The sequence below is a fragment of the Athene noctua genome, chromosome 1 (assembly GCF_965140245.1).
Source record: "Athene noctua chromosome 1, bAthNoc1.hap1.1, whole genome shotgun sequence".
In the NCBI taxonomy this organism is placed as follows: Eukaryota; Metazoa; Chordata; class Aves; order Strigiformes; family Strigidae; genus Athene; species Athene noctua.
In genome coordinates this window covers 231,382,468-231,407,266 of record NC_134037.1, presented here as the reverse complement: position 1 = coordinate 231,407,266, position 24,799 = coordinate 231,382,468, and the positions used below count along the sequence as shown (strand labels likewise).

The following is a 24,799-nucleotide window of genomic DNA, read 5'->3' as shown; positions in this document are numbered from 1 at the left end:
TTTCAGGGGCCTAGTGTGGGTTTGCTTACTTTTCCTTTCCTTTCCTTTTTTCCTCCCTCACTTGTAATTTCTCCACAGAAAGACTATGCTACATGGGTATCACCTACTGAGGGTGATGACAGGCTGTGCAAGGGGAACAGATGACAGTCTCCTTCATCTTCCCCACTAAAATTTCATGTGAGATTTTGTTCTGTGTTGCCATTTTGGTAAAGTACTTAATTTGCGTCTGTTGGAAAAGAAATCCTGAGTCTTGCTAGGACTTACACCTGAATTACTTTTCCACCTTCTTATTTATAGATTCAGAAAATTGCACACAGCCTATATTCAGAAATTATGCATGTTTTATTTAGGCAATGTGTGTTTAAAATGCTGTGGAGAATGAACTGCTCTGTATTCATCCATGATAACTATGCACTCTGAATGCTGAAGGAAACAATAACCAAATACTAGTCAGGGTAGCTGTTCCTATTTATAAATTAATTCTACTCTGATTTTCTTTATTGTTAGTTTGTGGTTTGGTCATTCAAATGCTGTAATGATTGTTCAGCAAAACCTACTGAAGAACAATTTGATTCATGAGTCTAGTGCAATACTTCCTCTCTGTTATCTAAGAACTACAAAAATAAACTGAAACAGAGAAGAAATATATCTTCAGCCCTTTGCAGTGCTGTACAATGTAATGAAATACATGGTGTGTTTGGTCTTGAAACATGTGGTATTTGGCATTGCCATAGACAATTGCTGTTGGTCCACAACAGGTGTAGGGATGGAAATAATTTTTTAAGTGATATGCCAAATGCTACATTCAAGTCAGGCTTTGGGGAGCATGGATTGCTAAAGTTGACGTGATATTGATATGTCTTCTTACAAGTCATTTATGTAAATAATTAATCTGAAATGCCTGCATACATCCTAATACAATGCTAATTTAAGTCTCGGTGGAAAAAAAAAGTTTCAGTACGTTCTGTCTCTTGTGGGAAATCTGTTCTGCAGGAGAAATATAATGTACAGATATTTGTGCAATTTAGGATAAAAAAAAGAAGTCATCGGAGGAAAGTATTCATGCCTTTAGCAATAAAAGTAAAAAATGTAATCAGTGTGTGTACAAAAACTGACTTCCTAGAATTTATGCTATCTGGTCATTCTCATCAATTCATAAATTTCCAGTGTGTACACATGCCAAAAAATACAATAATTTGCCTTGAAGTCCTCTCCTTAAATTGTGCATTGAGTATTCAATAGTCTTTTGACATGCCTGGTTAGGATTTTGTGGTATTAAGCTGTGTTTGCAAGAGTTTCTTCCCCCACCCCCAGCCTCTGTTCTGGAGAGATCTGAAAACCTAAAACATCTTTCACACAGTTGGAAACTGAGCATTTCTGTGCTCAGAAATTACAAGCAAGCTACTGATTTGATTTTTTTTTTAAATCAAGTAGTAAAAATGAGATGATAATGTGAAAAAAATTATATGTTTATCTAAAGGGAAGCATTCATTTCTCTAAGTAGGTTGTCTGACCTACTTACAGATGACCTATTTTTACTAGATACAGTGGAGAAATATACACGACTTTATTGCGAGTAGTCTGCATTGCCACATTATCCTTAAATCCTTTCAATCCTTTTAAATAAATTATTTGCGAGGAACAAGATAAGGTTAAAGGATATACAGTGTGTGTTATCTCTTATGATATTGGATATATATAAAATACATCTCAAGCATTTTGGCTTCAATTAGGCAGTCTAATTTAGAAGTTGTAAGGCACATAATAAACACTTTTAGACTTGAGCTTGCGTTTTTCTGTCTGTTTTCCTTGAAAATAAAGTTTGATTAGAATAGGAAGTGTATTTGTCATTAAGCTAGACCTAGTGATTAATCTTTAATAAAATAAATGTGTGTAATTTACATATTCATGTCAGCTGCCTTCTATTCCCTCTGTTTGGTTTCTGTAAAGTTCTACCAGGATGCATTTTGATTCCTGCCAGTACAATGGCTGGAAAATTGTCATACACATATTAATGAAAGTTCTTAAACTCTGGGTGACAAGCATTTGACTAGGCTAAAAGGAAATGCATTAGGAGTGATTACGGAGAATTAAATATATTTAGGGAAGTCAGACACCCAGAATCAGTTGGAGCAGAGGAAATACATAAGGACAGTTAGTATTTTTGTTTCATTGTTTTAGTCACGGCATAGATTGCCTCTGCTGTTACTGGCTGAGAGATTCATGCTATGAAATAAATAGCTGTTAAGTATAAAGTTAACAAAATTTTGGCCCCCACTGTATAAATACGGCATTCTGAAAGTAAAGCTCCTCTTGTGCTACTATCATTAGTGAATGCATAAACTTGTAGAGAAACAGGGGTAAACATTGTGTTTTTGTTTCTCTAGCACATGATGGTAATGGAAGATATGCTAAAGGACTTTCTGCTGGGAGAACATCTTCTTTTAGTTGGCAATCAGGTGAGTTAAACATCTCTTACAGTGCATGGAACAAACTCATTATTTAATAATGAAACTAAATCTCTGTTTTGCTTCATTGAAATTGCATTAATTTTCACTACTGAGGTATTTGACCCATTTTTTGATTCTTTATCTACTAGTTTCCTTGGGTTTGATGGGCACATATCTGTGGAAAATATCTTAAATGTTTTTTTGCATTGCTATCAGAAAAAAAAAAAAAAAATCAAGCATTAATAGTTAATATGTAACATCATTACCATTAAAATCTTCAGTTAATGGCTTTGGTTATCCTTCTTGGCCATGTATCAAATCTCTCCTTTAAAATCTACAGTGGTAGATAAGAGGTGTACACATAAATATTATCTAAATCTTATTTATTGGTAGCAAAATATCAGTTTTCTCTAAAATAGATAAAGATTTGCTTTATTCTTTGGCTAGTATCTTTTTTGCTGGAGACTTTATTGGCAAGATCATGGGGGCTGTTGTGTTCTTCAGTTGGTCATTGCTGTTTCATGATGCCTTCTAACAGTTTATAGGCTCCCTAATATGAGGTATGGGCAGATGTTCTCCAGTTGGGTGTTTCAAAGTCTTTGTTCTTCAGAACCATCTTAAAATATTACTGCAGCTGTTAGGTGACTTGAACAGAATTACATGCTTTGCAGATAGCTCTGAAAAAAAGAAGAGAGCTTTTGTGATTATTTCTGTATGTTTGAAGTGTTTAGGAATGTGATGCTTCCCAAGCTACCAAATTGTTTTTTCCCTCATAAAGTAATCTCCCTTTAGTTTAGCTTTTCCTTAGCAAGGATACAATAGTTTTCTAGCAGATGTTTCTCTTTATGTTTTGCAATACCCTTTGGAAAAAGTCTGTCACGAAACAGTAATGGTCTAACCTACATGGCAAGGAATATAAAATACTGATTGTTATTAATGTGCATATATTAAAATTACAGTATATAGTTATATACAGTATCATCTATCTAGAGTCCTTGTTAACAGCTTGAATTACGAAGATATACTTAACCTCTGTAGGCTTTTGTATGATGCCAGCTTCTCCCAAAAGGTTTTATCTATTCATAAATAGAAATTAATCTGGTTAATAAATGAAAGATCTATTTATTCTATTTCATAAACAGTGCTCTCTATGCCAGTTTCTGAGTTGGTATTGAAAATATTTCGTAGTACAGATTGCCTGCAGGACGTGCTGTCAGGGAACAGCAAGAGGGGAATGAAGGTAGGGGCAGTGTCCTTAATGGCAAGGTTCACAGTCCCTCAGTGTCCAGGCAAGAAGAGCGGGTCTGGGGACAGCAGCTGTGGTCAGCCAGGTGGCTGCCAGACAGGTCTGTGGTGATGAGGCAGGTCTGAGGCCAAGCTAGAAGGTCAAGCCAACAGGTTCAGGCTAGGATTAGCAAGGTACAGGGCCAGGCACAGCATCACTGCAGTGTAGTTTTGGAAGGAACTGAGGAAGGGGCCTGAGTGTAAACACAGCTCCCAAGCCATGGGGGGCAAAGGGGACCCCAGTGAGGCAGCAACACCATGTCAGTGCTGACCTTCAACACCAGCAAGTAAAATCCTAGATGCGAGCGGGAGAGCTTGCAGAGCTCAGTGGAACACTCAGGGCCCTGACAGATGCTTTGTATGTTCTACTAATTTAGCAAAAATTTTTGAAGGCTATGTGAGTACGATTTTTAGGGTATAAGGTATTTTCCCAGCAGTGGTATACTCATTTTTAATAATATAACGTGTGTCACGTTTTCTCCAAGCTTATGAAACTAATTGAAAACAGCATTAAAAGATTTAACTGGATTGAAGTACTGGAACATACTGCTTTGATTCTAGACATCAGCTCAGCTGTACCATTAAGTTGGAAAATCGATTGATTTGCTGTGATTTCTCTTTGGCAAATCAGCAATACTTACAGGTTTTGTTTTATAATTCCTAACATACATCTGAGTACTTCCAGGTTTACTCTTTACTAGTTTGTTCCACTATTCTTATATGTGACTTTTTGAAATACTTTGTCATTCTGCATTCTGTTAGGACTGCAGCAATCATCCTTAATTTCTCAGGGATGATGGCTAACCATTTAGAAATTGCTTGGCTAATTCCTTAAATATACTGCTGTAACTTTCTACAGCATGTGATCAATCCCGTTCAAGTACTTTAAAAGCAATCGTATTACATCAATAAACTTTCGTACTATGTGTGCAGATACCTTCCCTTTGAAGATATTAGAATTTTCATCCTCTTTTTGTAAAGCAAATGATTAAAAAATAGAATTTTTTGCTGTTCAGTTACTTTAACAGTTCATTCCGTAATAAGAAGGTTGGGTTTTATGATTTCTTGATATAGCTGTGTGTACTTGTGTTTCACATTTTGCGAAAATATATATTGTTTTTTTGTGAAGATACAAAATGCTGTTTTGAGTTCTTTTCTGTTCTACTTCTTGTTGGTGAATGAGTAAATCATGAAAATTCAGTGTAAATAATTCAGATACTCTGAACCTGAGTGTTTCAAAATACATGACTAAGACCCCTTTGAATGCTTGTGTCATTTCCTAGATATTTAAATGAGTTGGCATATACCTTAGAACATAATTTGGTCCATAAAAATGATGACTGTATAAGTATCTCCATTCAGTTGTGATTAAATGTACCAGGTTTGACCTGTAGACCTTCTTTTAGAGACTGGATTTGGTTTTGTTTGTTTGACTTCGTTTTCCTCTTTTGCCTCTTTTGTTTTCGTAACACATCTACAGACACAAAATTCCTGTTGCTTTAAGAGCTCTCTATTTCAGAGTCTGTAAACATAGTCTCTTTTGTCTATTCTTTTTAGTTAAGAGCTGCCTGGTGAGAGTCCTTTTACCAGGATTATTTTGAAGGTATGAACTTTGACAGTTAGTATTTGCAATTCAGTAAATCAGAACTGAATTATCTTGGTGAATGTTAGGGACTTGCATTCTTAATGAAAACAAGGAGAATTTGAAGACAAGTGTTAGATACCAATAGATATCTTCAGAAGTGTTCAGCTTCTAAAGTAAATACTTTATAACCCGCTTCATTTGTGTGTGTTTCCTGGAGCTTATATGGCCCAGGTTTAACAGCATAAATGTATTACATGAAATACAGCTTTGTCTAAATGTTTGTTTACATTGGTTGTTGATTTATTTTAGATGCTAACTGGAATGTGCTTCCATTTCATATATAAGCAAACATGTTTCTCTGGGTCCTTGGGAAAGGCAGTGGTTAGATATGAATTTTCAGCTATGAAATATCTTCCAATTAACAGAAATACCTGTACTTTAAATATGGCTGCTGATACTGCTTTCTGAATGAGCCTGTAGTCTGAATGTGAGACTATCTATGACCATCTATAGTTTCTCAAAGCAGCTTTTAACTTGGCTGAGAATAAGCAGCTATTTATTACTCTAAAAGCAACAGGCAAACAACAGCAAGAGTCCTGCTTAGTAAAGGTTACTTATTCCAAACTTTTCAGTGAGTGTTTATTTAGTCACTACATACAGCTGCTCCTGAGCTTCTTGAGACTTCTTCTGGAGTATTTACTCTTAGTACCAAGGAAAATTTTTAGGCTGTGTTTTTATGAAATTTTTCGTGATGGACACTGTGTGGTTCATGGATTGGCCACTACTTGGTATCTTTTACTGTCTCCTTGAATTTCCTATCTTTGGCAAATAGGAGAGAAGCTATGTTAACAAATAGAACTTCTTTATGTGGAAAAACTTGGAAAATAGCAGCGGCTGAAACACTTTTATTTTGTCTTGCAATTTTAAATTTTACATATAACGTTTCCCAAATTGTTGCATTTGGAAGTTGTGTAAAGAGAGGTGTTGGATGTTTTCACCTTTATTGGTCATAGGTGAAGTCTTGTCAAATATCAACTGTCTTTGAAGATCCAAAAAAAATACTCATAGTTACTTGATAGGGATTTGTGGCTTTCTGAAGAGAGAAGGCTCACAACTTTGTCCCATATGACTTACTTTATAGCCCTGAAGTTCTGAAACATCTAACCACATGTTAAACAAAACTGAAGTATTTTATTTGACATTACTGTTTCCATGATATATAGTGTGAGTTGTTCAGATAGCTGATCTTATAAATTAAAGAGGTTTTGTCATAGCAAGGAATTCTGAACATTTCTGGTTTGGAGCATAGTTAGCATACAGGAAGTATTTAATAGTAACTTCTCTTCATTTGGACTTTAAGAGTTACTCTATTTTCATTCACTGTATAAATATAACCATAAATATTATAAATTTTAATATAGTGTATAAATATCTTTAAAATACACTTCTACCATTATTTACCATAAGTTATCTAGAACAGCACAATTGCATTTTTATGTAGCCGGACAGATGCAGCTTGTACAAGGTCCAGGCATTCTGCTATGCCTTGAGAACTGCATGTTGTCCCTGGCAATGTCTTCATTAATGCTTCACTAGCCCTTATCCATTCCATAATGTATCTTTTAAATAACACATATTTTTTAATTTTGATTCAAGTTTCAATACATATAGCCAATATTCTTAGGTGCATTTTAGTCAGCATGTGCCCTTCTGCTTGACTGTACCTGTCAGCTTTGGCACACAGTGCTTGGCCTTCTACATTTACTTAAATTGTCTTCACCGTTTTCAAAATGTAGAGCATAGCAATGAAAAGTGGCTGAGTGAACTTTACTGTCCATATCATATAACCATTCTTGGAAGTATAAGGAATGTTCTCTTTGTCAGTCTTCTTGAAGGGTGGACAGAGAAAATGCAGTGTACATTGGGACAGCCTCAGTGTTCATCAGGACCATTCCCTGTTTGTCATCTTTTCCTTGTTCTTCTCTTTCCAGAATTCCCAGTTTCTCTTTTGTCTTATAGTTTTCTTCACTGGCAACCTTTATGGTTATTTCTCAGTATTTGATACTGGCTGGTCTACCCTTGAAAATGAAATACTTGTGTTACCAGTATCCATCCTGCTTTTATGATAAATTACTTAATAAGGAAGAGCTACATTTAAAAAAAAAAAAAAAAAAAAAAAAGGACAAGAAATAATAAATTTCTTGTCTTCAACAATTAATTATTAATGGATACTGGAGTTCCACATCTTGTTCTGGCTTTCCTGTTGCTTATGTTCTCTTTTTCAACAAGAAACACAAAGTTGATAATCAATAAGAATAATCAGAAATCCCATTCAGTTACTGATAAAATTACTGCTGAACACAGAAAGCATTTAAATTACGTCCTCCTTCATTTGATGGTGTGGCAATTCAGATTGTACTTCTTACTCAAAATTGCTCCCTCTCTACTTCCCCATGTAGAAGGAAAACTCTTTGCAAGGTGATAAAACAAGCCTGTTCCTGGATAGCTTGTAGTCTAATTAGACAATGTATAGATAAGGGGAAATCGGAAAGAAATATGAAGTAGAATAAGAAAGAATTCTATAAAGGTGATAAATACTGTTATGAATAATTTGAAAGAAGACCATGACAAAATCTCTGCCAAAACTTAGTAAAAATGTTGATGTAAGCCCACAGTAAGTAGACTGTCACAAATGCATTAAAATAGCTTAGAAATGTAATGGCCTTTTGGCACATTTAATAATTTATTTCCTTGATATAATGTAATTTCATCCTTTCTGCTTCCTTTCTTTAACTGAGAGATCAACTCAAATGAACTCTTGGACTCCCTCTAGGAATTTATTTTATTCTTGAAAAATTTAGTAGAACAAATGATTGAGTCTTTCTTGAAGATATTTAAAAGGACATGCTTGAATAGATCTTCCTTCTAAGATAATATTCTTCTTATCTCATTGTGAAATTGAATTAAGTAGATACTGAGTGTATCAGCCACCAGAAAACTTGAAATAGCAAATGCTTGGTATTTTAACTTTTATAAAAATAAAGGACTTTGTTTCCCTGCTTAAATTTGTGTAAAAATCAACAGCTTCCTCTTGAAAGCAAGAATGTACTATCCTAAATCAATTTTTTATTATTATGATCATGAAGAAACTGAGTCCAAATGAGCTAAATTGGGCCAAATACTATGATATTTTTGCCTAAGGAATTCTGTGTGACATTTATGGAAAACTTGGAAAATATTTCTCTTGATGCAGTCATAACAGTATGTGCACATGTGAGAATAAGCACGCTCTTTAAATGTGTCTGTTCTTATAGTATTGCTTTCTGCCTTTACTAGTTACAGTGAAGAACCAGAATTTTAAAAGGATCAGTTAATTGATTTTGCTTTTGGATGTTTCTTCCCACAGATTCTTTCTACTGTAAATTTTTCATATGCTCCTTTCCATTGAACCACAGTTGTCTTATGTTGCTGGAAATGTCAAGATTGTACTTAGTCTGTCAGGGCTCTAGGTTGAAGGTTGTACTTCAAGTCAGAAAAAGGCATAAACTCAACAAGCTTAGTCAAAGATATATCCAAAACATTCCATTCATGACTTCCATCAGGGAATTAAGTTTATTTGTTCTTATGACAAGATTTTATTATTTTACCATCACCATAATTTTTACATGCCCCAGATGATAATCTCATAATAAAATAAAGACATACTAAATGAAAAGAACACTTAATGTTGTAACCACTGAACATATAGATTGCAGCCGGGGCAAGACTTAAATCACTACTGCTGTTGCACAACTGTTTTCTTTATAACTACCATCTGAGTGAAGTGGCAATGTCTGTTGCAGTGGACCTCTGGTGTCTGCTGGTGACACACTTTCTGCAGTTACTACACTGCATTATTCATGTTTGTTCCAAGCAGGGAGTGATGAGCTTAATAACATCTGGAGTGTGTGAGAGAGTTCTGTATAGGTGCTGCTTGTTGCTGTGGTAGTAACAGTACATTTTTTTTTTAAATCAGAAATACATCCTCTGGTACAGCCTCGATCAAAATGTGTACATTCTTGCAAATGTTTTTGGTGGCAGAAACAGGCAATCTGTGGGCCTGGAAGGTGATTCAGTGCCAGACCCAGTGTTAGAAACCATATATTAGCAACAGTGTTTTCATTTTCTTCATTTTCATTGTTCAGCCATAAGTTTCTGTGACAATGACACTATCACTATAACTCTTTCTAGGAAGTCACAAACTGAGAACTCTCATGTGAGGGTTCTGTATACTAAAATTTAATGAAAAGTCAATATTGTCTTTAATTCCCTAATAATACAATTTTAAAATTAATTATAAAATAAAATTTCATAAGGTAAAAAAGTGATAAACTGCATTTTCACCAGTTTAAAAAATTTTTTCATTCCTTTGTAATGAAATAGATGGTCTGCTATAAAGGATGACTGTGTGCTGAAATGGAAAAGGCGTGATTGCAGTGTCTCAGCTGAAGACCAGTACTGAAGAGCACAACATGCAACCTGTTTAACTGCTTCAGTATGAATTGCAAATCATTTAAAAGGAAATAAAAATTAGACAGCATGGTTTAGATCGTTTTTCCAGTAGTGTGTTTTTCTAAGAGGCAAACTATTAATTTCAAAAACATGAGTCCAGTTCTTTTGGACTGTAACTTTATTGACTTTAGTTGGGCTGTGCCGGGAGAAATTTGTCCCACTACTGTAAAGGCTGCATCCTGAATTGCAAAATGCCTCCTGGGACCTGTAACAACCTCGTTTATATTTGAAACTGCAGTTACTGCTAGAAGATTAAGTAATTTTATCCTTGGTAACAAGTGTTTATGATGTCAGTTAGGAGAATTTTTAACTAAGGGATTATTTTGCCTTCTAATTGCATGATTTCCTTTTTGTTATTCATTAGTGCAGATATTTATTCCCATTTTTCTATTTTGGTTGTCCCATATGTCTGACAGAATAAAAATTGTCTAATATTTGCTTTCTGAAATATTTTTATTCAGTTCAGCCAAAACACCAACACAGATGTTCTTTTCACTCTAATTAGCATGTGTTTATATTTCTGTTAAATTAAGTAACTGCAATAGTGTGTATATAAATAACATACAGCAAGTATTAATGGCGGACTACTTTGTCCTCTGAATGTTACCTTAGGCTGCAATAATTGCAAATTACGTATGATTACATTCTGAATCCAGTCCAAGTTCTACTTAGTCTTTTAGTATGTTCATAAGAAAGGTGGTTCTGATTCTTTCTGTTTACGTAGTTGACTGCTAGCTATGTGGGTATCCAGAAGATCCAGCTTGATCCTTGGCACTGTGTATAGACTCAGGGGGTGACTTTGTCGCCATTTTTATCATTTCTTGTTTCCAAGGTGCCAGTAACTCGTTTTAGAGGGTTTTTTTCCAAAATGGGTTAGCATTTTCCACATTTCTTGTTCACCTGAAGAAGACTACCAGGCATATTCTTTATCCCATGAAGGTCAGGCGGATTTGGAGTAAACCTGCTTTTCTTGGCCTTACATTAATGAATAAGGAATGAACTCATCCAAGCTGGTTTTTTCAGTTTTTTAATGGTGCTGAAGAGCCTTCTGAATAGCTTTGGTCTTTTCCTTCCTTTCTGTTATATCGTGCCTTCTCAATGGAGTAACTGAGACAAAAAGAAAGTAGTAACTTGTCATGAAGTAGGAATGTGGAGGGATGGAATCAAAAAGCTTTGACTTGAACTTTGCTCCAGCTAGTGTTGCCAGCCAAGGATTTTATGTGGTACACCACAGTCTCTGTGAAGGCACATAATGTACTCTCTGAAGCAGTTCAATCTAGAAGTTGGGCAATGTTAACGTGTTTATAATAGCTAAAATCTGGTGGGAATGCCTTTTGGCTTTTGAATACCACATGCACCTTTTAAAAAATGTATCACGTTTTGAAATCAAGGTATACATAAAATAAAATTAAAATAAAATAAAATAACGTGTATGGGGACTCTGGCGAGATGCACAAATACAAATGAAGAAAAGGCAAGATGTGGTCATGGCACAACTCCCATTCACTTCACTGTGTTACTGTGGTAACTCTTTTCTTTCTTCCACAGTGGTCCTCGACCATGCTTGTGTCCTCTCAGTGTTCTTGCAGAAGTGTGGTACACTCCTCTTAATACCCTTGGTGATAACAGCATGGACAGAAATACACAAAATCAGCTATTTGGTCATCTTGCTATTGGACCAGGGAGGGAGAAAAAAAATCTAGCAGTGTTTTTTTATAGTTGGGAAAATATTCTTTACAGGCATAATTTTAAGAATCTGTCATAAACATAAAAACCACATGCGCTTCCTGTTAATGCACTTGAAAGCCAATTTTTTTTTTTAAATTACAGTAACCATTTCGTTTGATATTAAGTATGTTTTACATTGATTCAATATGTTGATCTATTTCTTCATCTTTGTACTTGCCACAGCTGGCTGCAGTCCCACTCTGCAGCAAAAAGGATATGCGATCTACTTGGTATTGGTACAGAAACTGCATGCAGTCATCTGCCCTAGCTCTCTTAGGAAAAGTAAATGAAGCTGTTTTCAGCATGGGTGTTTTGTGCTTGACATTAGGAGTATTCCAATTTGTTCACTCATTCATGATTTTAAGTATCTGACTGCAAGTAGCAGGAAACATGGGAATAAATTAATTTGTGTGCAATTCTAGGGGATTCTTACCTTGTTTCTTGTTACTTTTGATGCTTCTGATGCTATTCCTGAAGTTGCATATTTCCCCCCAAATGGATATGTTCTTTGAGTTCCTGGAAGAATCTGTTACACAATTTCATCCCCTGTTTCAAAGCAGTGAAGAACTGTTTCCAGTGACAATTTTCAGACATGACTGGTGATAGGTATTAAGTGTGTTGCAGCTTCTTATTGCACCTATGTGTAAAGCTGTAGATTCTTCTGAAGATTGGATGGAAGAAGGTTCGTGAGGAGGTGTGTGGTAGAGCACTAACTTGAGTTGGCTTTCTTGTGCTGGAGTCGAGTCTGCAGTAGAATCTAGGTAGTTCTATTTTTGTGGTATTTTTAACTCTGCTCTCGTGGTGACTTTGATTTCAACTACTACACATACGTGCATGATTCTCTGTTCTCATAAATGTAGTCAGATGAGAGACTGTGGTCCCGTTTTGAGAAGCTTAAACAGTTTGCAGTTCTGCAGCTGGCAGTTGCCATCCTTCAGCTATAACTTGGTCATAAATGTCATAACTTGCAGCTCTGCTCCTATTCTGTTTCAATGCCAGATGAAACATTAGTGAGTGTCAAGTTGGTTTAATCTAATCTCTTTATTCTTTCGGTGGGTTATATTTATCTGCTTTGCTTTACACTGGTGTGAAGTACTAGATGCATTCATGCAATCAGAGTGAGAATCTCAGCAGAGGGACAATGTCTTGTCAGCTTTTGACTGGTTTACAATTGAGCTTTTCTTTCTACAAATTCTTTTCCTTTTTCCTTTGGACCCTCACTGTCATTCTGAGCTCCCAAATCTGCAGCCACATCCCTGCAGGAAGGATAATAATTTTTGCATCTGAACTGTCATCTTGGTCTGCATCTACATTAGCATTTTAGATCTGATCATGAATCTGCTTTTGAAGGGAATCTCCTTTTCTGCAGTTTGATATGTGTCAAGTGATGTATGACCTGGATTCCCTTAGGAAGAGACTAAAGTGGAGGATGTTCTCCAGCAGCACACCTAATTCATGCTGTCTGCTAAGTCCTTCCATTGGACCAGGCTAGGCCTGGGCTAAAGTACCAGCTTCTGAATTGCTTGTACAAAACACACCAGGGTGATAGCAACACCCGATTCACTTCATAAATCCACCGTCATCATTCTACACAGCTAGCTAAGGCTAGACATCCGGCAGTAGGAGACTTAAAGATCAGTTTGATCTCCAACCAAATTCTTATTCCATCTGGGGTTTTTTTTGGTAACTTCTGAGGAAAGGTATTAACAAATACTACTAAGGCAATGCTCTAATTCCACATGACAGTTACAAAATATTTTCTATGACCACTGAGAATTACCTTTTCCTATTAAGTGCAAGCCAACTTCCTAGCCTTCACAGCCTCTCAATACCTTTGTGAAATAAAGAGCTGGAAAAAGCTGGTGTTAATTAAAAAGATGCATTGTCATGTGTGACAGAACTCAAAGGACACAATCCTATCTCTGGTTGTTCCTAGTAAGACAGATAAGTATTTTGCAAATATATATACGTAAAATAAATTGTGTTCAGAAATTTTAGATGTGGATTGAGATTGTATTTGTCTATAAAGGAATATGGAGAGTATTTTAACAGTTTGGAGAAGTTTTCTTTGTTTATAACTCTTAAATGTGTACATCTATATTATGTCTTAATATTATATTTATTTACTGCAGGGTGTTGGGAAAAACAAGATTGTTGACAGATTCCTTCACCTTCTAAACAGGCCCAGAGAGTATTTACAGCTGCATAGGTAAGAATGCATTATATTTCCATACTTGGTGTTTATAATCTGATTTCCTGTGTTTTAAAACTTATGTTTCTGAAGTTTAATGTGTTCTTACTGTTTGAACAGAGACCCTATTGTGGTAGGTGGCACACAGACTACAGGAATATATCCATTTTATAGGCAGAGGCAATAAGCTGACAGGTTGAGGAGGGGGTACAAGAATCTAATGCATTCACATTGCTTAATATAAAAGAAAGTAGAAGTCAGAGTGTTAAACTATGCTCAAGAAGAGAGCAATATTTTGCTGTCATTTCTGAAGAGATTTCCCTAAGCATGAGGTACTGTGTGAGGGGAAATAAATCAAAGGTGGTTGTTTGAATATTTCACTTGTTAGACAAGAAACATTTTACATAGTAAAGGCTTTTTGTTTTTTTCCTTTGGCACTCCTGCTAAGCACATGTATTTCTTCCTCACCCAGAAACATTTGGATTAGAAAATTCTTTTTTTCATATGCAAGCTAGAAAACAGACTTCAAGACAACAAATCAATTGAAAACAATTCAAAAGCTGAAATAATATCAAATTATTTGCCTGCTTTTTATGACATGAACTTTAAATCAATAAGTTGAAATAAAGACTAGAAGTAAAATAGATTGAAATAAAAACTAAAGTCTAGAAGATTAATTTTCAATTGAACTGCATCTTTTTTCAGCTTCATTCCTAATCTTTATCTCTCTGTCTTCAACTTCCTAGCTTCATCACCCTGTATCTTTCTATAATGACTGTTTTCTAAACAGTACTAATAAAAAGTACATCTTTGATATTTTGCCCTGTAACACAGTCTCCGCAACACTTCTCTCACATTTGAAGACAAAAGCTGGGGGGAAGCTTTTGTCTTCAAATGTTTTGTATTCCTGATATTTAGATAGCTCGCTCTCATCATTTCTCTACTGCTGTTTTCCTTTATACTGCCTCTCCTAGACTTTCATCACTTCTTTGTGAAATACCACTTTGTGTGTGACCTGCTACTTTCAGCTTTGTGTTAACTTTCCTGTCATCTTCTCTTCTTGGAGCAGGCACTTGCTCCTGAATAAAATACAGTATCATTTTTGCAAATCCTAATTACTTCACAAAATACTACAGTATTTCTGTCTTTCTGGGTGTTTCTGAAAAATTGTTCCCCAGTGAGGTGTGGTCAAGCAGAACAGTAACATAAATTCGGGTAGCTCAGGAGAATGTTGTATAAACAATGTTTGGGTGATGATGGAGCTCTGTAATGTGTTAGTTAGAGCATGCTAGTTTATGCATCTCTAGGAAAAATGTATGTGCCTTTTTTTTCTAGTCAAGACAAACTTCTGTAGTCTCTGTAAAGTACTGTTTATAGTTACAGGGTTTTTAGATATAGACTGAAGTAGAAAATTATGAGCAGTCCTGTGCAGTTCTACAAAAATAATTCCTGAATATAGAAAAATCAGAAATTTCTATTTCCTGGGTTGCATTTTGAAATACTTTGTGAAGAACTCAAGTCTATGTAGTACCTTGGTAAACTTCACAGGGTAAATATTTAAACAAGGACTATGATATTCTTAGTGCACACTTTTGGATTGCAAAACACAATAAGAGCAGATACACAAAAAACCCCAAACCAGTTAATTACTAAGCTTTTAGATATTTTGTGGATAGATATGCAGTCAGTAGCTTATGGCATTGATGTATATTATTAAAAAATATGCTAGAATGTGCACCTCATCTTTGATAGCCCTGGGTGTTTCTGCAGATTTCCTAGCTAGTTACCATCAATACCATTAAGCATGCCAACAGGAAAGTACTTCTAAATATCATACTTTTAATGGTGCTTCTATATCTGAATTACAGATCTTGAGAAACTGAACATTCAAAGAATGCATTTTAGTTGATTATCTTGTAAGGGAAAGGAATAATATTAATGCTTTCTTCATGAAAAATGTGGAGGCAGTTCAGTGTCAGATGAAGGTGGACACTCTCTGCCCTTTCAGAAATGTGTCTGACAGGTGGTACCTCATTAGTCCTTGCAATTTGGTTGCAGACTCTCTAGTTCCACCTCAAATAGTCTCTCTGAAATGAGTGTGCACTTGTCAGCTGCATATCCTGAGGCTTTGAGTTTCTAGTGAAGTAGTGAATCTGTCAGAAAATGGCTGATGATGGCATCATGAATTCTTTAATTCATCCATGTTAACTGTCACTTCATATAATTATCTATAAAACACGTAATATGCATGTATGTATAATAATGCCAGTACAGAATGGGTGTTGCAACTGTTCTGGAGTAAAGAGATATATCCTTAACTATAAAATATCCTTGTCTGTGGCTATAATTAAGGTGTAGTCAGAGAAGAAACTGCTGAAGTGGAAAGCTAAGAAGGCCTTTAAAATTCATATAATGAAGACCTGTAAGAAGAGCTTTAAAGTCAATATAATGATGAACTTTACAAAAATGTAGTGTTATGTAATAAATAAAAGTAGTGAATAAATAATAGATAAAAGTAATTAGACTAAATTTCAGAAGTATTCTGATTTATGAATCTAATTGTAATTTTTCAAAAACAGTTTTTTTAGTGATATTTAAGTGCCAAAATCATGAAGCTATTCCAGAAATGTTTACTTTCTTGTGAATAGCTTGTGAGGTAAATAGGGGGGAAATATGCTGTGATGTAGTATAGTAAAGTTTGTTATGCATTGTAATTGATGTACATGTATAGAAGAATACCTCACCCCTTTTGCCAACAAACAGGAATGTGAAAGAACTAAAATTGCTGGCTTGGTTTTGGGTTTTAATTGTTTGGTTAGGATGGGGGTTTTTTTGGTTTGTGTTTTTTTTGTTTTGTTTTGTTTTTACTGTCTTGATGAAATCGTATAAGGAGTTTTGCCAGTCTAACACTATGTATGTCCAATGACATTCAGGGGATATTTCCCTTGGAAGCAATGAGCTATTACCAGGAGTAATTTTTAAATCTCACATTCTATGTCTTATACTTCCAGATGAAGAGAGTAGATAGAGTACAGGAAAAAATAGAGTGCTTTTCCTCAAACATCCTTTCTGACATCTGTATTTACTTGCTCTACCACTGATTCACATGGCAAGGGTCAGCCTGACCTTAAGGTTTTGATTGCTTGTGGAGGTTATAAATCCTGTCTCTTAACCTTTCTTACAGCACCTTATTGAAAAGTTTTATAATCTTGAAATTGTTAAGTGTTAAAAGTTATTTTGGGACCATAAAAACAAAAATTGTAACTGGAAGGAAGCTGTGATTAAATTCAAGAAAAATATTTACTTATAAATTATTGAAAAAGTTGGCTGCTTCCTCTTGCATACTTCCTGATATCAGAAGATGATCAGGAGTTGCCCTATTCTCTCATTGTATTAATTGTGGGGTTATAGGACTTTTTCTGAAACGGGTGATTTGGCATAGGCTCTGCACAGCCTGTCCCTAGGACCATGCTTAAGAAACATCTTGCTGCTTTTCCATGTTAAGGAAGAACTTTCATCTGCCAGGATTTCCCAGTCACTCCTTTCCTACAAGACTTTTAGCTGAGAAATCCTAAATTTTGTTTACCCTTCTGGGATGGTTGTCTCTATTTTGTGTACCCAGGACACCAGCTGCATGTTACAGAACAAACAATAGTGCTACCTTGCCTAATATAAAATTTCAAGGTTTTACTGCTTTCACCTTGAGTGTGCATTCATCATGCTGCTAGAAAAGGGAAAAGCTATGATGCCTGTGCAGTCATAGGCCAATGAGAGGTCTGTATAGAAATTAAACACATACTGGCTGATTTTCTTAGAAGCTTTGATGTTCTCCAAATAAATGTAACGTAGAGTCAGCTATTTGTGTTGCACCTAAAGCATGAACCCTGGAAAGCCTCATCATTTTAGGAACCTTGCTGTTACTTCTTTTGCTGTCTCTCATGTGAGTGATGTGAAAAAAAAAATTACCAATGGTTCTATACAAAAATCTGAAGTTAAATTTGGTAAACTGTGGGTCTGTAAAACAAATTTCATTGAATGAGGAAAAATATTTTCATGGAAACTGATAATATCTTGCTTTAAATTATGAAGTCTCTTGGACCAAGAAGATTCCACTAAATGAAGAAAAAAAAATTAAAGCTTTAGAGAAGATTCAGGAAAGAACATGTGCCCTGTTAAGACTGTAAAATCCTTCTTAGCACTGATGAGAGCAATAGATACATACAAAAATGAAAGTTCCCAGCTCCCCTGCATAAGAATGTGAGAAGAAAGTATCATGGACTTCAGACTGCTGGCTCCTTTGATATGATCAAAGAAAAAAAGATTAATTTTACTTCTCTTATCATCAAATTAGTAACTAATTGCTCAAAGAATGATTTTGATGGAGTAAAATGTCCTTTACCTGACATTTAAACATTCAGGTTTGCATCTATTTGGAATTAAGTCATACTGACAAGCTATTTTATAAATTTTGATGACAATGATTTATCCTCCTTGAAGTTACTGGTTTTGTGTAGACTACAGATTACAGAACTACAGTATTTATCCTTTTGATTCTAATGCAAGCCTCATTTATGATGCTTGCTTTTTTTTTTTTTTTGGATTGTGAAGAGACTTCTAATAGAAAAGTTTCCTAAAAGCTTAGGTTCTGTCTAGGAATATGTAAAATTCAGTGACTCACTTTTTGTAGTAGTTTCTGCTAGTATAAATGAGGCACTAGGTTTTACATGCTAAAGATATTTGGATTAATACATACATCAAGTTTTTGAGTCATATGATGTTATCTGATCTCAGCTTTCATTAAAATACACTTCTAGTCTTTAATACATGAGCTTAAAAAAATGGAAAAAATATTTACATGCAGTTTATTCTCATCTGAAATCTTAATTTAGGCAACTAAAGAGAACTGGAAAACTACTGGGGAGAACGTAGTGTCAACTCAAGATCTGTGAAAGCCGAGACCCCTGTTCTCCTGGGGTTGGATTGGCCAAAAAGAGCAACTGCCAACAGGAATCCTCTGAAATTATTATCTGCCATCATGAGTTGTGCTCTTAATAGCTCTGACAGCAAACAAAACCCTCTCTGTCTTGGGTAGTCAGAGATTTAAGAAAAATTAATTGTGGAAAGAATGTCTCTGTTTCAAACAGCACATGTGCTTTGTTTAGGAAGGCACAATTTTAATTTTTCTGTGTCAGTACCTTTTCTTTAAAGTTTAGTGTACATTATACTCCTTGATTTTTGAAATATGCAGAAGCTGTCTGGACATGGTCCTGGGCACTTTGGTTCTAGGTGGTTCTTCTTGAGCAGGGGGGTTGACCAGATGACCTCCAGAGGCCCCTTCCAAGCTCAACCACTCTGTGATTCACCAACAGTTTCTGCAAGGTAGCAGGTGAATGACCCCAGCTAGCTCTTATGCTGGGTATGTTGTAGTAACATGCCTTGCTAAATCAAAATTGTTCAGTACGGGGAGGGGAAGTTTAAAATTAGTTTGCTATTTTATCTTCATAAAATTAGATAATCCAGCAGTGATTGTTCCATGTGGGGAGAGCATTTTCACTGTCCTTAGCTGATGTCCAAATGTGTCAGTATGTACTGGTTTTTAAAGTTGAGGTAACTAAGAAACAGCTTCTGACTCATCATTGTTTTCAGAACAAGAAAAATGAGAACTTTTTGTGTAATTAGATAGATTAGATTGTGTAAATTTGATAACTTCTAGAACACTTATTTATCATTATGACTGTAAATAATGAGCAAAAATTTCTCTTGCGATATTTTCTGGTTTTATGCTGTCTCCACCATAGATCAGCCATAGGAAGTGCAAAAACTGCATCTCACCATCTGCTCTTCAGAGTGTCATCACAGGTGCTCCTCTACACAATTCAAAATGTTCAGGGATGAAAAGGACTGATCCTTTCCCTTGTGATGGGAACTTGATTATACTAGTGGGAGAACCAGACCCCCTCTGATCTACTGCAAATGCAGCCACTGAAGTCGTGATAAGTAAAACTTATCAGCCTCAACTCTGAAGTCTTCAGTATGTAGATCTGCAGTTATTTAGTTGTGTAAGAACATTGCTGTTGCTTACAGAAATAGAAGCTTTTGATGAGTAGACTGCAGTGTAATCTACATCAATAATTTATTGATGGATTATGAAAGCATTTGCTGCTGCTCAGAGACTCAGTGAATCTGCAGAAGATATGGAACTTAGCTCTCTTGAAGTGTTCTCCTTCTGTGTATCAAGAAAATAACCTTATAGGATATTAGCTTATTGTCAAAAAAGAGAATATGAATCTTTATATGGTTGTTCTCTGTAAGGTCGAAAAAGTTAGAACTGCTAATAAATATGGTTTGATGCCTTTTCATGAAAATAGACAATGTAGGAAGTTTTATTCTTTAGCATGATAATAAAAGGATTTATGCCCTTAAATTAGCTGTATTTAGTCTTAGTTCTCCATGTGATATCTTTACTTTCAAGTTAAGATAACTTGTTTTCCACTTCTCTAGGCATTAACATATATGCTAAAGCTATTCAGTTTTGCTGTAAATTTGACACTTCACCGCTGTCAACAGAATGCTAATATAGAAATTATATTTGTTATCTGATAATCTTACTATTTTTTGGAAGATGTAACACTACCTTATGTTATTCTGTTTTTCCTAATGCTACATTTCCTTTCAAAGAATTTACGTATGGTATTGCACCTTCCTGTCAAAGTTAATGTGTTTATTCTAGTGTGGAAAGTGTGATACACACACAGTTCATTTTAAAAATCTACTACATTTTTTGTTGTGCCTTTTCTAGTTCCCCAATAAATTACGGTAATCTGATGATCTTTTCTTCCAAAATAAACTGAATTTGCATATGTTACCGTTTTCAAAATAAACGTAATTTTGCTGTGATCTTTAAGAACCAAATTAATGAAGAGGTTTGGGATTGGAAAATGAGCTTATGGTTTCCCTACAAGCAATACTTAACTACAAACTGTCCATTAATCTTTAGATGTTAATTTTCTTTCCCTCTTTTTCAGCACACATAATCAGTGTAAAATCTAATTACCTGTTTCCCCTATTGGGATAATTTAAAACTAGCCTTTCAGCTTTATTGAGTTCAGATATTTCAAATTCTAATTTAAAAAGTTGTTTCAGAAGCAATAACTTCCTTTGCCCAAGACCCAGATGAGCACCTGATACTGTAGAATTATAGTGTACTTGGTCTCAGAATTTCATTTGTCTCTTGAAAGAATATAGGTCCACGTAAAACAATTTTAATGCTGATATAGCTCTGCAGGTCTGTTTTTAAAAATGAATAACCAAGGAAAGCTATCTCTGTTGTTGAAGCAAGTGGTCTTAAGCTGCACTGGTTTATTGGAGGAATACACTGAACACAGTGAAGGTGTGTTTGTGTTGTGGATTTGTATGTTGGCAGCCAGAAATAAAAGGTTAGGTAATTTTTCCTGATGATTCTGAGTCTTGAATGTATATGTCTAGAATAATTTATTTTAATGTTGTCCAGTAACCTTACAGCATGTGCTTTATTCTTTATGCAGCTCAGGTTTGGAAATAATTAAGATGGCATGTTTTTTGTTATGAAGATTTATGTTGTGAAGCACTGAATGAATTTGCTAGCATATAATAGGTGTCTTTATAGTTTTTTACTCTTACTGGTTTTTCCCCTTTTCTTAAATACATTTTCAATCAATATGAAGTTGCAGTGCAAAGCTTTCAACAGTTCATGCAAGCTAATGGTCTCTGTTTCCAACATTAGCTTTTCATAAGCTGGCTGACTAGCTCTGCTATTGTCAGATTCCAGGTGTGAGAGTGCTACTTCATTTGTCTTTGTGTAGGAACTGAAATCAGCTTGAGTATCCTGCTGTGTGGCTGTTATGGAGAAATAACTTAGGTTAGAAGACCCTGTTGTTTCATTGTCCCCTAAAGCTGAAGTAACTTTTTCTCGCTGTTTACTCAGTGAAATGCATTCTTATATACAATAAGAGGATCTGTAGGGTGTCATGTTTCTTCATTTATGGATTTTATAATTAGGATTAGTGAATTTCTTATGTTGTTATAACAAATTATGTGAAAATATTGCATCTTGTTTTGAAAGATGGATCACATATAAGTAATTCTATAACTTGATTTAAGCATATAACTTGAATTAAACATATAATTTCCTTTGGCCTTTGTTCTGCCACCTGCAGTCATGCTGAGTAATGAGTACCTTTATACTCCAAATAATTTCTTGGATTTTAAACCAATACATGTCCTGCTGAGTAGCTGTAATGGCCTAGCAGAAAAAAAAATCCAGAGATGTAATTAACAGTGTGTATAGATAAGTCAAAAAGGCTTTACAGTGTCATTTTAACAGAGAAAAGCTGTTTGGCTTTTCAGATATTTCAGAATTTCCTTAACATAGTGGTCAGATTATGAAATGCAATGGCTGTATGATAGGTTGGCTAAAGAAATTCATTTGCAAATGTCAAAGCCGTGCAGACTTCTGTGTTAAGATCGCCTACTGTTCATTAAAATAATCCATGAGTGGATTAGCTAACCAATTAACAGCTTCAGATGGCCCTTGGCCTAATTAGTTTTCAAATACTCTTAAAATCAGGTCACAGCAGATGGACATATCCATGTCTGATTGAAATGTAGTTGAGAAGTTATATATCCATCTCTATGTACATAGGTATTTAGAGAGCTAGATATATCAGAGAAATAAAGAACAACAATTATTAGAGTATATATTCCATGCCTCTGATTTTTCCTTTCAACTACCATAAAGTTCCATTTGGAGAATAAGAGAAAGACCAAACCTGAATCTGGTTTATCTAAGCTTGTTACTATGAGCACCAAACCTTAAAACCCAAGGTTGCCTTCCATAGATACTTTCTTACCCTTTCAACCTCAGTGTAAGTACACACAAAAGCCACAACAGTATTCTTCAGCACTTGTCAAGATGGAATAATTCCACTGAATATGGAATAACATTAACTGAGGTCCTGACACTGTGTCCTGTATTTGGGCATGAGCCTCCTTGGGGACTCAAGTCTTAAAATAAAGCACTGGAATACCTTTTCCTTTTCTTAAGTTAGATGATAACGAGTATACCTATACAGTGATCAAATTCTGTTTTGGTGTTTACATTTCAATGTTCTGGGGAGGCCAAGTGTCAAAACATACGGTGAATATTTGCAGATGTGTCATATAGACAGAATTAACATTTAGAATGAAGAATTGCATGCATTGGTTTCATTTCTCCAAAGAAGCATCTTTCAGCCAGGTGAAACTCCAGATGAACTATCACAAATTTCTGAAGAGGAACATCGTTCTCCTTTGTTCCTTAATTTTTCTTCCTGGCTAGTTTCAGCTCCTGTGTCTCACCACAGGACATGCAGAATGCTTGGAGATTTGCTTTCTTTCCATCTTGCCTCCCATCCTGCCCTGTTTCAGGGTCTGTTGATAGAGATATTCAGCATTTCCAAACAACTCCAAATATTCATGTGAAAAGAGCCTTGAAGAAAGTTTCTGTCTTCCATGAATGGAATAATAAATGCTGAACTCATTGATTGGATTTGTGTAGAGAAGAATTCTATTCTAAGCAACAAAATAAGTATCAGGTGCAGTTTCTCTCCTCTCTTTTTGCAGTACTTTTTAAAATTCAGTTAATAGAATTTGGGTAAATCTTGAAGATTGACAGGTACAGAATGGACTGAAAGTCTCTGTGGTTGATAGAAATTTCTCCTGCCACATCTCACAGTTGTTCCCCAGAAAGAAGGCATTGCTGTCAAAGAGATAGTATCTATCACTGACTAATATGCTCAAGTAAGTCTGTAGACCTCACACAGAACTGCCTTTAGGGTAAACAATGCACTGCACTAGTAGCAAAAAATAAATAAAAGGTAATGATGTGAACTAATAAACAAAAAATCATCAAAAGAATTTTTGGAAGTCCTACTATGAATTCTATGAATTGAGATTGAGTGGTACTGTCAGAATAGTTGCAGAGTTTCAGCAGCAGATTTATTTTTTTTTTTTTTTATGGAGAGCTTGTGAGAATGGCTTGCTTGATAAAAATATAACAGCGTTCTTAAGAAAGACATTAGCAAGCTTTTCATATTTTTCTTTTACAATCAGGAGAAGACAAATCAGTTTAGTTGAGTAGGATTGACAGTATGTCAGACAGCTTTTCTCACTTGCTTCTACATTCCCACAGTCTTGCTTCTTTGTGTCAGAATTGTTTTCATCTTGGGTGTCAAATGTGATGAAATTAGGAGGTTTTGATATTCATGTCTTTTTGTTAAGAGTCTGGTTAATATTAAAATGCTAATATTATTAAGTGAACGTGAATTACAGTTTTTATTTCCTTCCCTGTAGAAGTGAAATTCTTCAGTCTAATGTTTTGAGTGCCAGACACATTTAGGAAAATCTGCATACCGTATTGTTCAGAAATATTTCAGACTTACCGTATTTTTATTATTCTATATTTCAGTGTCTTTACATTTACATAATTCATTACAAACTGGAAATTTAAGAAGGAAAAAATCCCTGTGGAGGCAAATTATTTTTAACATTCTTCACTGTGTTTCTGAGGTTTCTGAGGAACAAAAAATAATGACATCCAGTTGCATAACTTATAATTCTGAAAGGCAAATAACATTTATCTGTACTAACCCTGGCAAAATCATGCTTATATACATGGCTGAATGTAATAGCCTAAGAAAGTACAGGAGTTTTGCATTTACTTATGTCATGAAGCCAACGGAATTCATATTTCGCTGTATATTTAGCTTCTATAATACATTGCAAATCCCCTGAAATATTTCCTTAAAATATTAGGGCTGAATAACAACAGAGTAGAAGAAAGAAGGGAACCACAGATAAAATTTCTTTAAAAGTTAGAAGCTAGATTTAGGATGTAAATTGTTCTTTCATTTTGATACCTTCTACATTTTTTTCTGATTTAATGCAACTTTCATAATGGCGCTTAAGTAAACCTTAAACTCTTCTAGTGTTTAT

General features: G+C 35.1%; 1 protein-coding gene across 1 annotated transcript in view; it reads left to right on the top strand.

Annotated features, from left to right (window-relative positions):
- Nucleotides 1-24,799, top strand: part of VWA8 (von Willebrand factor A domain containing 8) — a 194,469-nt gene that overhangs the window by 77,431 nt on the left and 92,239 nt on the right. Inside the window, exons 20-21 of the mRNA XM_074912506.1 lie at nt 2,388-2,459; nt 13,731-13,807. Of these exons, the coding sequence (XP_074768607.1) occupies nt 2,388-2,459; nt 13,731-13,807 (149 nt within the window). The remainder of the gene's footprint in view (nt 1-2,387; nt 2,460-13,730; nt 13,808-24,799) is intronic.